Source organism: Lepidochelys kempii, chromosome 11 (assembly GCF_965140285.1).
Source record: "Lepidochelys kempii isolate rLepKem1 chromosome 11, rLepKem1.hap1, whole genome shotgun sequence".
Lineage (NCBI taxonomy): Eukaryota > Metazoa > Chordata > Testudines > Cheloniidae > Lepidochelys > Lepidochelys kempii.
The window spans coordinates 41,874,084-41,889,345 of NC_136390.1; the positions used below are offsets into that span (position 1 = coordinate 41,874,084).

Sequence of the window (15,262 nt, forward strand, 5' to 3'; positions counted from 1 at the left end):
AGACTGAGCTACCATGGTGGAGACGGATGTTTGACAGCTTTCCCCACCCTTGACTGGTCCTCTACTATTCCTGTCACAATAAACTTTACTATTTTGCCCTTTTTTTACAGACCACAGAGTTGGTACAGCAGTTCTTGGAACTGTACCTTGCCATCTCTTCTGGAGGTAACAGATCCTATTGTGCTCCCAAGCTGGGCAGGGGCTAAGTTATGTTAATAACTATAAATCCTACCACTAACCTAAAGAAGCAATGTCTAATTTAGACTAAGACTACTATTGAGCTCAAAGGTTCAATCCTAAATAACACACTGTTTGCCTTCAAAGACTTAACGACATCTGGGCTATATTGAACAAGGTGCAGAGAGTGATGGTCCCTTCGCAATCAACAGCGACTCAGCAAGCAGAATGCTTTGAGGGTTGCCCTTTCAGAAGAGAAGGTGCAGAATTTCAGCATCAAAAGATTCCACGCCAGTTGAGAGAGAGGGAGGGACAACGGTCTGAGAAAAGTGCAGTGTCTGCAGCAGAACCCACTTCCGCCAAGAAGGGAACAGGACATGAGGGAAGTTAATAGGAAGCTGGCAAAAGTCTTTAAGTTGAGCATCAGGAAGTGAAGCACAGAAATGAGAGGGAGCAAAATCAGCAGCCAGGGACAAAGTGACGGAGGAGGAAGAACCATATGGTAAATCCACCTGAAAAGGTCAGTGTCCTTTGGGAGTTATCAATGTTTCATGTGCTGCAGGAGGGAGACATGTTATGACTGCTGCCTGCTCTGTCTTTTGATTACTTATTTTATCTACTGGGAATTGCAACAAGCTTGTTACAGAAAGGCGCTCTCCACCAAGGTGAGGTTCTCCTTACTGAAGTCCCTTCTTATAAGAATGATGGTCAGGATGACTAACTTTGTTTTTTTAAAAAAAGAGAGGCTGCAGCAACCCTAAGTCAAATGGTGGGGGAGTGGAGGTGCACAAGTTTAAAGGATGACCTCTATCCCCAAGAGGTAACCTAGAACAATTTGTGGGGGAAGGGTTGATGGACTAACACCCTTCCTCCAATATGAAAGCTACAATAATAGGGGTGCACACATGCATCCACTTCGAGAAACACAGTGGGGCTAGGTAGCAAGCACGGCCCTAAGTACTCTGCTGGTAGCTCTGTCCAGAAGCAGTCCCACTACACCAGGGGTTCTCAAACTGTGGTTTGGGACCCCAAAGTGGTTCATGACCCCATTTTAACAGGGTCACCAAGGCTGGTGTTGACCTGGGCCCCAGCAAGTCTGAAGCTCAAGCCCCACCGCCCAAGGCTGAAGCCCAAATCTCACCACCCAAGACTAAGGTTACATGTCCCCTGCCCAGGGCAGAAGCCCTTGGGCTTCAGCTTTGCCCTGCCCCCTCATCTGGGGTGGCAGGGCTCAGTCTTCATTCCCCCCCTCCTGGGGTCATGTAGTAATTTTTGTTGTCAGAAGGTGGTCACAATGCAATGACGTTTGAGAACCTCTGCACTACACTATCAGTGGCCCTTTGACAGGGCGTGGGGTTTAGCACAGTGGGGCCACTAGCAGATCTCAGCCAAGCGGTGGCAGCAGCAGCAGAGCACTCAGGGCCAATAAACAACACTGTTTTCCCTCCTAATTCCAAGGTTGCTCCAGCTTCCAGTGGAGGAGGGAAACGGGCATCATATACCGACTCTAGACTCACCCAACTGTCTTGGGCAGTTCTGTATGGTGGAGAGGTTGACAAGTTTCATCCTCATCCCCTTAACTGCTCTGAGTTCCTTGGTGGAAATCTCCTCTCCCTACTCTATGTATCTCCCATCCACGCCCTTATGTGGGCTGCCCAGAGGAGCATTCCTCACTAAAGCTATGGAGTCTCTCCTTGGATGGGGGATCCTTTCTCTGCTCTAGCGCCCACCCCAGCCAGGTCAGTCTTCTGCTGCAGCTTCTTCAGACAGCCACATTTTTCCCACACTGGCCCTGCTCCCTGTAGTGTTGTAACTGTCTGGGCAGGAAAATGAGGGAGAGGAAAATCAATCAAGATACCCTAAATGTTTAAGATCATATATAAATGACCAAGAAAGGTCACTTAACTCATCCTAATGCTCATTTTTCCCCACAAAGTGCACTGAAACAAGTGAGCAGTGTATCAAGTTTAAGATTTTAAAAGGAAAAATGCCATCTTGAATTATTGGAAAAAAAAATTTTTTTTAAGAAGGAAATTACAATTTTATACATTATGTTTAAGAATGTGTAATTCAAGTGAACAATCTCCTTTAAAGGTCACCTGTAGAGATAAAAAAGGACACAAATCTGCCTTTTCTATTTCTTTGAGATGTAGGGCAGGCTAGGAAGCTTAACAACTTTTTTTTGGGGGGGTAAAAAACACTAGACATTCAAGTCCATTTAAGCTGAGGCCCGATCTCCACCTAAAACTTACCTAGCTATGTTAGTCAGGGCTGTAAAAAATTTCATCTCCTGTGTGACATAGTTACGTCAACCTAACCCCTACTATAGACAGTGTAAGGTTGACGGAAGAATCCTTTTGAATTAATCTTTTGTTAAAAAGATTCAATAGCATTAGCCCTTCATTTAAGGTATGAAGAACTCACATAGACATCTCATACCTCCCAACTAGTGCTTCAATACTGTGAGAGAAGACCTGTCTTTATGCTCTTGATGTTTATATATTTAATAAAAAACAAACAGAAAACCTTTTAAAACACCAACCATCTTAAAAATCAAAGGAAGCAACAAGACTTAGTCTTTGACAGGTCATCTTTAAAAGAAAGGTAATGAAAGTTACACTAGCAGAAGCTCCAGGACTTCTGTACTTAGTTCTGAGCAAGTACCAAGGAAACACTACCAGAACGGGGAACCAATGAGCATTTTAAGATCTGATTTCCTGTACACCATCTAGGAGAGAAGTGAATTATTTATAAAATTGTAAAAGAGGAACTTTCACCTTTCCAATGGTATAAAACATACATTTCTTGTTAGGTTGCAAAATACAGAACCTTAAAATCCTCTCATTTCAATTACTATCTTGATTTTCTCTCCCACCAGACCTCTTCCCCAAATTCATTCTAACATGATTTTAAACATGTCATCTCAGTTAGAATTTAACGCATCTAGGTTTTCAGATGGCATAAAGCATCGATGGCTAGTTTTATGGATCAACCTATGCCACAGTAACCTTAAACTAGTCAGTCTACTGTTTTTCAGGAAGACACTGTCACCCCACTTTGTCAGAGGAACGTAAAACAAAGGCCTTGTCTACACTACAGAAGTTATACCAACTTTTCACCCTTTAATACATGGAAAAACATTGCTGGGAACCATCAGTGTAACTTACCTCAAAAGTTTGTAGAAGGAAGAAATAGTATAGCTTGAATCAGAGCAGCAGATGCAATTCACAATCACAAATGGGACAGTTAACTCTGACAGCTCCCACCATTGTCAGAACGGACAAATCTCTCAGTCAGCCAGCATTCTTATTTCCACTAGCTGAGTACCCACTCTGCCGCCTATCATATTACCTTAATTCCCCATATTACCAGTGGCTTTCTAAAAATCCTCCTCCAGACATGCGCAGGAGGCATTTGTTGGGCAGGGGCCCAATAGCACATTTTACAGGAGGTAGCAACTGGGAGGAAGGGGTATGGTAGGGAGACAACACAGGGGGGATTTTAAGTTGGCAAACCTGTTTGTCACTTGAGGTGCACAAAAGTAACAGCCTCCCCACTGGAAATCAGTGTAAAGCAGCTCTAATGCAGACACAGGGACAAACCTTATGATAATCATAGTGGGTAGCATGGATACACATTTCATGGGGGAAAGCATACCAATAATTGATTTTCCTAGTGTAGACAAGGCCAAAGAGAGAAAATCTCTATGCCTCAGATTCCCCAACTGTAAAATGGGAATGTTAATGCTCCTCTACCTCACTGGAACGAGGAGAGTTAATTTAAGATGCACAGATACCTCTGAGGAGTAATAGAAATGCCTAAAAATAACCAGAAATTGAAAAGTTTACCCAACAGCTACTAGCTCAAGAATTCAACATACTAGCCCATGCTGCTAGACCCCACTGAAAGGCATGTTTCCCTGCAATTTGACAGAATACATTCAATATGGTTCGTACTGTGTTACCATTGTCAACTTTCTACTGATACTTTTTTTGAAGTGTACCTTAGGATTGAATGAACATACAAACAACTGACCAATATTTGCCAAGTTTAGACACTTTATCAAATAATATTGGTCCAACTATAGATTCAATTTACTGGCCAAATACCATTTACCAGTCCTTCATGCTTTCCTGGCTTCCCTTCCCTCCACTATTAACTAATGCAATGATTCTCAACCACGGTCCCAAGGCCACCTGCAAGTAAGTTTCAGTGGGTCTGCCAAGCATTGACTCACTAGGGCCCAGGGCAGAAAGCTGAAGCCCCACTGAATGGGACTGCAGCTCAGGACCTTGAGCCCACCACCCAGTGCTGAAGCCAAAGCCTGAGCAACTTAGGTTCGCAATGTTTCCTGTGGCATGGGGCCCTGGGCAATTGCCCTCCTTGCTACCCCCAACTCAGAGGTGGGGAAACTACAGCCCACGGGACCCTCCTGCCTAGCCCCGGCGCAATGCTCCGGGCAGCTGGGCAACGCAGTTACAGAGCAGCAGTGCTCTGGCCGAGGGCACTGGATAGAGGGCGGGGGAGTTAGATGGGGGCAGTGGGAGGCAGTCAGGGGACAGGAAGAAGGCGTGGTTGGATGAGGCAGGGGTCCCGGGGGGCAAGTCAGGAATGAGAGGGGAGGTTGGATAGGGCGGCAGGGGGCAATCAGGGGTGGGAGGTCCGGGTGTGGTCAAGGGACAGGGGTTAGTGGATGGGGCCATCAGGGAACAGGGGAGTGGGGGGTGAGGAGCGGGGGTGTCAGATAGGAGGTGGGGTCTGGGCCACGCCTGGCTGTTTGGAGAGACACAGCCTCCCCTAACTGCCCTCCATACAATTTTGGAAACCCGATGTGGCCCTCAGGCCAAAAAGTTTGTCCGTCCCTGCCCTAACGCCAGCCCTGGCTTTTATATGCAGAAAAACAGTTGTGGCACAGCTGGGCCGTTGAGTTTTTATAGCATGTTGGCGGGGCTCAGAAAGAAAAAGGTTGAGACCCCTGATCTAACACACAGTCAACCTGTGAGACTCTTTGCCGGGGATGTTGTGAAGGCCAAAACGACAACAGGGTTCAAAACAGAAGTAGGTATGTTCATGAAGGATAGGTCCATAAATGGCTACTAGCCAGGCTGGGCAGGGATGTGTCCCTAGCTTCTGTTTGCCAAAAGCTGGAAGGATGACAGGGGATGGATCACTTGATGATTGCCTGTTCTGTTCACTCCCTCTGAAGCACCTGACATTGGTCACTGTCAGGAAGACAGGATACTGGGCTAGATAGACCATTGGTCTGACCCAGTATGCCCGTTCTTATGTTCACGATAACAAGAGTTGCACCAGTGCAACCAGACTTAAAATTGACTTATCTACCATATATACTCGTTCATAAGCCGAATATTTTTGGTAAAAAGGTGACGCACCAAAGCGCGGGGGTGGGCTTATGAATGGGTCTACACCAAAATTTGATGATTTTAAACTCTATGAAATCATTTAATTGAATATCTAATACATTGTCGGCTTTGTTTACCTGGAGCATCTGTAGGCATGGAGCCCCTCAGTTCCCTGCGGCTGCAGTTCACCGTTCCCAGGCAATGGGAGCAGCAGGAAGTGGCATGCCACTTCCCGCAGCTCCCATTGGCTGGTAACGGCAAACCACAGCCACTGGGAGCTAAGGGGCTCCGTGCCTGCAGACACTCCAGGTAAACAAAAGGTCCTGATGGGCTGGGAGCCAAAGTTTGCCAACCCCTGAAATATAGGATCGGTTTATGAAAGGGTCACACAGTTTTTACTATTTTTACCTATCCATCTTGGGGGGTCATCTTATAAACGAATTGGCTAATGAACGAGTATATACGGTAGTTAAACCAGTGCAAACTCCTAATGTAGACACACTTAAGCCAGTTAAACCCTTGCCTGAAGGTTAATAGTTAAAGTGTGTCTACATGAGGGGTTTGCATTGGTTTAACTAGCTAGATTAAAAACCGATTTTGTTTCACGTGCAACTCTTCTAGTTGAGACAAGGATTTATTGCATCTCTTTTCGAGTCCAAGGTTATTACATATGGGGTCGCGAGCTGTCAGCCTCCACCCCAAACTCCACTTCACCACCATCATTTGTAACAGTGTTAAATATAAAAAAGTGGTTTTAATTTATAAGGGGGGGGTCACAATCAGAGACTTGCTGTGTGAAAGGGGTCACCAGTACAAAGATCTGAAAACGACTGCCCTGATCTCACTACAGATGTTTATGTAAATCCCAACTAGCAAAACTAAAGAACCTATCCAGGGCTCTATGCACTCTTGCCATCAAATAAAAAATATCAAAACCATTTTAGAACAAAAACAGACCATTAAAATATAAAACTCTAGATTAACAAAAAACTATTGTTAAACCAAGTCAATACCCCTGCCAACACTCAAGCACATGCTCAACTTCAAGCACCACATAGTACAGTGACTTCACTTGGACTACTCAGAAGCCTAAAGTTAAAGAAGTGTGTAAAGTGATGTCAGGAACTACATCAAAGTTTCCCACACCTAAAATTCCCAAAAAAGGGAAGACAGCCTTTACACCGTGCCAGGAAGGCCGAAAAATTTGGCCTGTTTTCCACAGATAGATATGCCTTTAACTCCAAAAAAGAGAGGCCCGCACAGACCTTACAGGCAGCTTTCACATGGAAGGGGTTCCAACTCAAGTGTCTCAGCTAACCGAAGTTGTAGCGGTATGGCATGGGGAGAAAGATTCTCAGGTAACCAAGTCACATACTGCTCAGGACTTTCTGTGTCAAAAACCAAACATAAACCAATCCAGAAACCAACAGGTAGTTCACAAAGCACTGGTGTCATATTCCCATGGTGAAATACTCCACTTAACAAGTGAGCTGCCTCATTCGACATTCGATTCAACTTTTGAATGGATTTATGGTGTAGCCTCATACAGAACCCATTGCAGAGTCCAATCTAGAGGTGAAGGCAGCATAAATGCCAGTAGCAAAACTTATGTAATGATCACAACCTCCTGGCCAGATGCATATTAAGAAAAAGCAACAACTATGGATTTTTTGTTTAAACCAAAGCTTTAGTCCCTCCTAAATTGGTGGATTTTGCCCAGGAAAGCTATCTATTAGAAAAACAAAAATTAAAAAATGCACATAAAAAGGGAAAGAGCTAAAGACTTAAAAAATGAATAATATTGATAATTATATATTGATAATTAAAGGTTATCAGTATTATCTACACTGTGATATCACACCTAAGGTCCCAATGAGGAATCAGGTCTGTTTGTGCTAAGCACTGTACAAATACCACCCCACCTCCCAAAAAGTCCCCTCTCCAAAGAGGTAAAGTAGTGACAGACTTGCTAAAGTATACACATGGAGAAGAGCTGCATTAGCACCATCATATTTCCAATATGTATCTTCATGGCAGTTCTGTTGCAAAGCACTGTGTACATTTGGAACTACCAATCAGATTTTTAAGGATACTTAGCAATCTAAAAACCTTTAAAAACCAAGTCCTGTATTATATATTGTGCTGCAAACTAATTTATAGTTAAAAGAGGTTATTAAAATGGAGACAAGCACACAGTAGTGAACAGGCCAAAGGACTAGGAGAATTTTGATCTACTCCTACTTCAGCCACTGACTTACTGTGTGACCTTGGGAACAGCTGTGACTCAGTTTCTCCTTGTGTAAAGTGGAAATAATGTTTACTGGCTTTTGAAATATATACATGACAACACCAAACTATTAAAAATTAACTCTTTAACGTTTAGATAATTTAATAAAATCTTGATAGCGTTATTGTATTGTTACCAAGTCTTTTTAAAAACAGAGCAAACCCATGTAGTGTGTATTATTCCCTAATGACTGGAAAGATGTACTTAAACACACTATTATTTATTTTACATCAATGCCAGTCCTGAGTAACTCTCCTTACCTATGATAATAGATGTCATATGTCAATTTAGAATGTACAACTTCTGAAGCAGATATTTCTTACTATACATAAAAAAAAATCAAAAAACTTAATAATCAAAAACACAATCACTAATTTGCTTTGACCAATTAAAAAATAAAAATAAAAAAACTATGAAGTCTCCACCAGCATCTTGCTATTTAGATAAACAGCAGAAGGTGTTATAGGGATGCCTTTCTAATCTACAATCTCATCCAGCTCATCAAGACTCTTTTCAGAACAAGCAGCACCAGAGAGATATGGGTACAAACTTGGTCTATAACTGAGTGCATAACTGCACCTAGGAGAAGTGTTCCTATAGGCAGCTAGTTTCCAGTGCTCTGATCATTTCTACACAGCCATTTTAGTCTGAAACTGCATCCTCCCTTTCAGCCAGCCTTCATTTTGTGGTATTGTTCAGTGAAAGGTTCCAGGCTGACAGCTCGAGAAGGGGTTGGCTATGATCAGGTGTAGGGGAGATTCCTCTCTGTTTTGTGGGGAGGAGAGGGCGGAATTGTGCTGGTCTCTTGGGGGGGGGTTGGATTTCCCGCCTCCCCCCGTTTAAAATAGGAGAACGCGCCACTTTCAGAGACGAGGCGGGGTAGTTACCCTCCCGCCTCCCCCAGGGCGCCCAGCTCCTCCGGGAGAGGCAGGGGAGCCTGGGGACCCCTCGCTTGGCAGGTCGGCCCTGCCATCGTCCCTCCCCCGGGCGGGCAGTGCCGTGTGTCCCGTCCCTCCCCCCAGGCGGGCGGGCTGGCTGCGCGCTCTCTCCCCCCGGCAGGCCGTGCGAGCGCGGCGGGGCGGGCACTTACCGCTCCGGCAGAGTGAGCGGCGGCGGCGGCCTCATCCTCCTCCGGCGACGGCGGGCCGATCTTGCTGCAGGTGGCCGCCAACAGAGCGAGCGGTGACGGCTGAGTGTCCTACCCACAGTGGGCGGGTTCAAAGAGAGAAAGTGGGTGGCGGTTAGTGCGGGGCAGCGGCTCGGGCTCCCGTCCTCACACTCGCACACAGGAAGCGGCGGCACCGGCTCCCGCGCTCGCTCCCAACGTGTCACCCGGGGGGAAGGGAGGGGGCCCGGCCGGGCCTGCGCTTACCTGGGGGGTGGCGGCCCCGGCGGAGGCCGAGGCGGCGCCGTTGCCGTGCTGGAGATAGTCGCTGTGGCTGCTGCTGTCCACGTCTAAGGCAGCCATTTCCTCTTGTTTCACGGGCTTCTCGGGAGCTGCGGGCGAGCGGGGAGGGGGAGGGGGAGGGGAGAGTCACTGACGGGAGAGATCACCCCCTCCCTTCCCCCCTAACCCCAGCGCTCCCCCCGCCCTCCCGCACGGAGCCCTCCTCCTCCTCCTCCTCCTCCCCGCGCTGCTGCCCCTGCCCCTCTTCTCCCTCCTCCCCCTGCTCCTCCTGCTGCTCTCAGTGTCGCTCGCGCCTCGCTCACACGCAGACGCGCCAGGGCCGGAGGGGAGCGCAGGGCCGGACCAGGAGCGGCAGGGAGCCCCGCTGGCGGCTCGCTCTGTGCGTACGTACCGGTCATGGTGTGAGTGCGAGCGGCTGGCTGGGCGGGAGGCAGGCTGGCTGGCTGGCTCGCACACAGGCCCCGCCGGCTGGGGCTAGGCGGCTGCCGCCGGGGACATGCTTATTGTGCTCACGGGCTGAAGCGGCGGCGGCGGCCCGAGCCCACTCCGGGTTTTTTTTCTTATTTTGATTGACGGTGCGGGAAAGCCGAAAGGTGGGGCTTGCAGCGGGAGAGGGGGCCCGGCCGACACCACCGCCGCCCGCCCGTCAGTCCGGAACTCCCGCCTTCCCGCTCTCGCAGGCTCCCATTGGCTGCGCTGCGCCAGCACCGCCGCTCTCACTGGCCGCCCTGCCTGTCGCTCTTCCGTTCGGGGCGGGGGGCATGCCGAGGTGGCTTCCTGTTTGCCTGGGTTTGTGTGAGAAACAATGAGCGGGCTCCTCGGAGAGCTTTCGGCGGCTGGGCCCTCAGCCTGCTCTGGCCCCCGGGAGCGCCCAGCGCCGCTCAGGGGATATTTCTGGGTTAGCCTGCGGGCAGCGCTCCCCGAGCCTGGCCCGTGCTCCCTCGGGGCTGGGGGCTCCTGACGGCCTCACCCCCTTGGAGCCCGCGCTCCGGGCAGGCGCCTCCAGCTGCTGCTGCCTCCCCTAAGGCTGCGCGCTCGGTGCGGGGAGTTGACAGGCCCAGGTTCCAGCCGGCTGCCTTCCCCGCGGGGCTGGGGCGGGGGAGCTTTTCGTGGGAGACGTTTCCGCTCTCCCGCAGCAGGGTTTGAAATCTCCCTCGTTCTCGTTGTCACTCACAGCTTGTGACAGCAGCTCCCATGAGGCGGCGCCTTACAAAAAACCCACGAAGAAGTTAGTGCGGTTGAAATGCAGCAGGGACTTTGTTTCCACGGGAGTGGATTCATTTAATAGGGTACAGATTCCTAACGTGGCAGTAATACACGTTTTAAAATGGCTGGGCCTAAGCAGACAAGCCCTGTCTGTACAGTTCCTCTTTGTTGTAGCATTCGAACTCCATGATGGTGGGAAACTCACGTGTGTTATAAATGCTTCACTTGCTCAGGCTTCCCTTAAAAGCCTAAAGATATGATCCCAAATGATTACTGAATCTCTAAAGCAACTGTATTTCATATTTTACCTCAAAGCCAAGACAGATTTCACAGCAGAGTTAGTCACACTAGGCATACCTTACATCCTGAGTTTGCTACTGCAAATTGTGCATCTTTTGACAAATCCACCTCTGGTTGACACCTCAGATCTAAGTCCAGAAGGGTCCATCTGCAGTCCTTGAGGCTTGCTGATCTGTTGCTTCTGTTAAATACAACTCATTCAAAACAACGTCTTCTGAATAAGATTTAATATTTGTATGGAAAGTTGTACGTTAAGCATGATAAAATGTTAAATGTTTAGTGTTCTCTTTGAGGTCACTAAAGCTAGTGCATATAGAAGCACTGGGTTATGTTCTGCTTGTTCTGCCTAAATCCTTTGTCAACATTGCTTACCTAAGAGGAACTCCTGAGGCTGTTCATGTATCATTCCTGATATGTCAGCTGCAATGCAACATAACAGGCTTATTCTTTTTAGAAATCTTAAGATTATAAACTCAGGGAATGTATAAGGATATGCTGGCATATGTGTTGTTGTTAATGCTTAGGTCTTGATTACACATCAGGAGTCATAGGTATTTGATATGGAAGGTGGACACCTCAATGCATCATCTCCCCACCACATATAAATTCTTCCTAGAGGGAACACACTGCCTAGAAGGCTAACAAAACAGTGGTATACACCAGGAGGCCCAAAACTGTTCTTGGGTTCTAGGCTTTGACATAATGTAAACCACAGAGACTTACCCTGAAGATACACTGCTGTGTACACAGCAGTGACCTAGAATCTCTGCATTTAGTTTCTAAAGGTCATACTGAGAATCCCTGAAAAATTGAGGCTAATAGCAAGACCAGAAACCTGGTCAGAATCTTGAGACATGGAGTATATGTACGCTGCAGCAAAACACCCACAGCTGGCCAGTGTCAACTGGCTCAGGCTGTAGGGCTAGAAAAATCGCAGTGTAGACGTTTGGGCTGCAGCAGTGTAGACATATCCTATATCTTTCTTTTAAATGGGCCCCAACCTCATTTCCTTGCAGATCTTAGCCATCTGTCCTACTGGGAGGCTTAACCTCTATAGTAGTTTCTACTCAGAACACAGGAAACCTATGAGATAAACTTAAATCAGAAAATAGCCTGATCTTTTCCCATCTCCACCTTCCCTGTCAATGAACATTTCCAGAAATATTTCCAGTCTTAACTGTCCTCACTTAGTTATCATGCTGAGAATTCCTTCTGTAGTTTTATCCTAAGTGTTTTACCAATAAGCAGTTAAACTCCCAAAACCATTTTTCACAATTCATTTTTCTTAAGTGCTGAAAAAACCTTTTCCATTTTGGAATTTCTGTTTTTGTTTTGATTTTGATTTTTCTGTTGGTATTTCATCCTGGAATCTGTTATTGGGAAGCTAAACAATACATCTAATATATAGTTAGCTGGTTAAGATGATTTGGAGTTTATAATTTTTATAGCTTATGAACACAACATTCTGGAAATGTGAGTTGAAATTGTGAGGAAAATTCACACTAATGCTGACATACGAGACTTGGAGTTGAGCAGTTTGTATGTCTATACTTATAGACAGTGTTCAGCTACAGTTTGTCAGCACATGATGCCCTCTTTCAAACTATAAATATTTTTTGTAGTGTAGACAGTGTACACTCTTATATCCTTGACAGGACCTGAATTTCTAATTTAAGACACAAGCCAAAGGAGGAAAAGTGCCAGACCTATTTAGGTATTCTGTATATCAGTGATTCTCAACCAGAGGTACACGTACCCCTGCGGGTACTCGGAAGCTTTCCAAGGCGGTACATCAACTCATCTAGATATTTTCCTATTTTTACTACAGACTACGTAAAAAACATTAGGAAATTCAGTACAAACTAAAATTTCATACAGACAATATGCTATACAATGAAATGTATGTACAATATTTGTATTCCAATTCATGTATTTTATAATTATAGGGTAAAAATAAGTAAGCAACTTTTCAAAAATAGTGTGCTTTGACACTTTTGTATTTTTATGTCTGATTTGGTAAGCAAGTAGTTTTTAAGTGAGATGAAACTTGGGGGTATGCAAGACAAATCAGACTCCTGAAAGGGGTACAGTAGTCTGGAAAGGTTGAGAACCACTGCTATATATCATAAGGCATTTTAAAAAAAGGAGAACAAGTCCAACTTTTCTCCCTTTACAGGTCACCTCTAATTTATATAATGTTCCAGTTATGACTTGTTACATAGTACTTGAATAATTTCTGCTGTTTAGAATAGTCTTGTGTTGTTTTACCTGTCCTTAGCTTATACTTACTGTATTTGTTGATATTGAATTGTTACCCACCTTCTGCATATGGTGCTAGTTTACTCAAGTCATTTAATTCTTCCTTTATATTGACTGTTCCTCCCTCCAGTTTTGTATTATCAGTTTATTGTATGCTCTTTCATTCATGATCCCAATGCTGATGGTCTAATCTTTCCATCCCAAAGTGTGTTTCATTCTAGTTCTGATATTTAGGATCCTGGCCCTGCAATCAGATCCATGCAGGTGAACCTCTGAAGTTAGGGTCCACCCACATACCGTAGATCCAATTGCAGGATCAGGGGGCCAAACTTAGTATTTGGTTAACACACTGTAAATTAGTTGTTCGCATCAAAATATTTGCTTAAATCCAAAATAAATGACGACTATATCTTCTGCTGATCAACGGTGTCATTTGGTCAAGGAATTCTTTTGCACTTGAAGATAGGAATGATCACCCTCTTGTGAATCCATGTCAGCTTTCTTTAGGTAACCAAATTATTCCTCATAGTCTATTTCCGGTTAACATTCCTAGTATCTTCCCTAACCCAGAAGTCCAACTTCCTTTGGGATTACAGCAAGTGAGTGATGCAGTATACATAATTTACTATGTTTACCTAATAGAGTAAGGATTGGAGTCCATTAGATAAAAACTGGCTTCATAACACTGGTTAGAAAGTGGCTACAGACTGTAATTTAACATGCATATCATAGTTCTCAGAGACTCCGATCCTGATTGAGCCCTCATTATACGAAATGCTATACAAATGAAAGATCAGCACAGAGCTGGCTAGGGCTTGTCACAGGAAACAGTATTCGGTCCAGTTTTTTGACAAACAAACAAAAAAGTCTGCAAACTAAATCCTGGTCAGGTAAAAGTGTTATTAATGGCAGGCTTTTTGCTGCCATTTTGCTGATGGGACTATTGATTCTAGGCAAGTTACTTGTCCTACTCATTATGAAAATTGTATATTTGTTCATGCTGTTTTTCATGCTTGATTTAGTACTAGTCAAACTTATTTGTAAGCTACTTTTTATTTTACCTATCTTAAAACTACTTTTCTAGACCTTCTTCTTTCCCCACTACCACAGTGCTTATTTTCCTGCTTCTTTTACAAGAGACTTCTTTTCCCTTTGTTCTTTCAAATTATTTTGTTTTCTCACAGTATCAGTCTTCACATCCTCTCCTTACTTGAGCCCAAATGCCAGACTATCATCAACTATCCAAACTCTAATTGGAATATTCCCTTATCAATCATGTTCAGTCCTAGGGTGGAGCTCCCTCAGCTTCTCTTCTGACCATTTAAAGAGTGGAAGTAGCTTTTTCTATTAGAGAAAGTAAAACTACTGGGACACTGCAGAGGTATACAAAAAAAAAAAATCAGGTAAAAAGGAGGACTGGTAATATTAAAGGATAAATAAGTGTTAAAAGGAGGGTTAGTTGAGAAATGAAAGGAAAGTTGCAAAGAAATGTGTGAAGTGTCTTTAAAAAAGGCCTGAAAGGAAAGAAATTGCAAGGGTGGGCGGGGGAGAATCTATTGATAATAAACAACTATTATTAAAATTCTAAGTATTTTCTATAATGGTCACATCAGGAGATGACAAATTTCAAGGCAAAAAAAAAAAAAAGAGAGAAAGAAACAAGGAAACCAGGATCACAAAAGAAAGTTCTCTAGCTAATTCTAATATCTTAAACAAATTTACATAGCCAGAACAGTCCAGGAAGTGGCAATGAGATATGCAACATAATTTATAGACTGACTTTCCCCTAAAGAGTCAAATGCATTACATGCTATGAGCCTGATTCATTGAAGACATAGGGAGTGCAAATTGCACCCCCAGGACTGAAGGGGCTGCTGTGGTCTAATAGGGGGATTCACTGTCAGAGAAGGGTAGGTAGAGTTTCCACCCCAGCTTCCCGAGGGCAGCTATGAATTGTAATCTGGATTCCACAGGAATCAAGCCAGCAGTGGTTACCCGGCAGATGCAGTGAGTCAGCATGTACTCCAGACAACTTGGCCATAACCAGTTAAGCTAGTGCCTCTATTTTCGGGCTGTTTATGGCCAAATGCAGGCCCCCTACAATAGGCTGGGTAGATTTTCTGCAAATGGGTTACACCAACACAGGAGAAAGCAGATGTAACTGAGGGCTGAATAAAGTCCTATATCTATGTAATCTCATTCCATACCTTGGAAATACATGCATTTCTAGGGTGAATGTAGCAGCTCTTTTAGCAAGAGTTC

At 45.1% G+C, this 15,262-nt stretch overlaps 1 protein-coding gene across 1 annotated transcript in view; it reads right to left on the reverse strand.

Annotated features, from left to right (window-relative positions):
• The window catches only part of SP3 (Sp3 transcription factor), a 35,973-nt gene extending 25,734 nt beyond the window's left edge, over positions 1-10,239 (reverse strand). Inside the window, exons 1-3 of the mRNA XM_073305883.2 lie at positions 9,627-10,239; positions 9,200-9,324; positions 8,918-9,025 (exon numbers count right to left, since the gene is read on the reverse strand). Coding sequence (XP_073161984.1) covers positions 8,918-9,025; positions 9,200-9,324; positions 9,627-9,633 — 240 coding nt within the window. The 5' untranslated portion in view covers positions 9,634-10,239. The remainder of the gene's footprint in view (positions 1-8,917; positions 9,026-9,199; positions 9,325-9,626) is intronic.
• Positions 10,240-15,262: the final 5,023 nt, after the last annotated feature.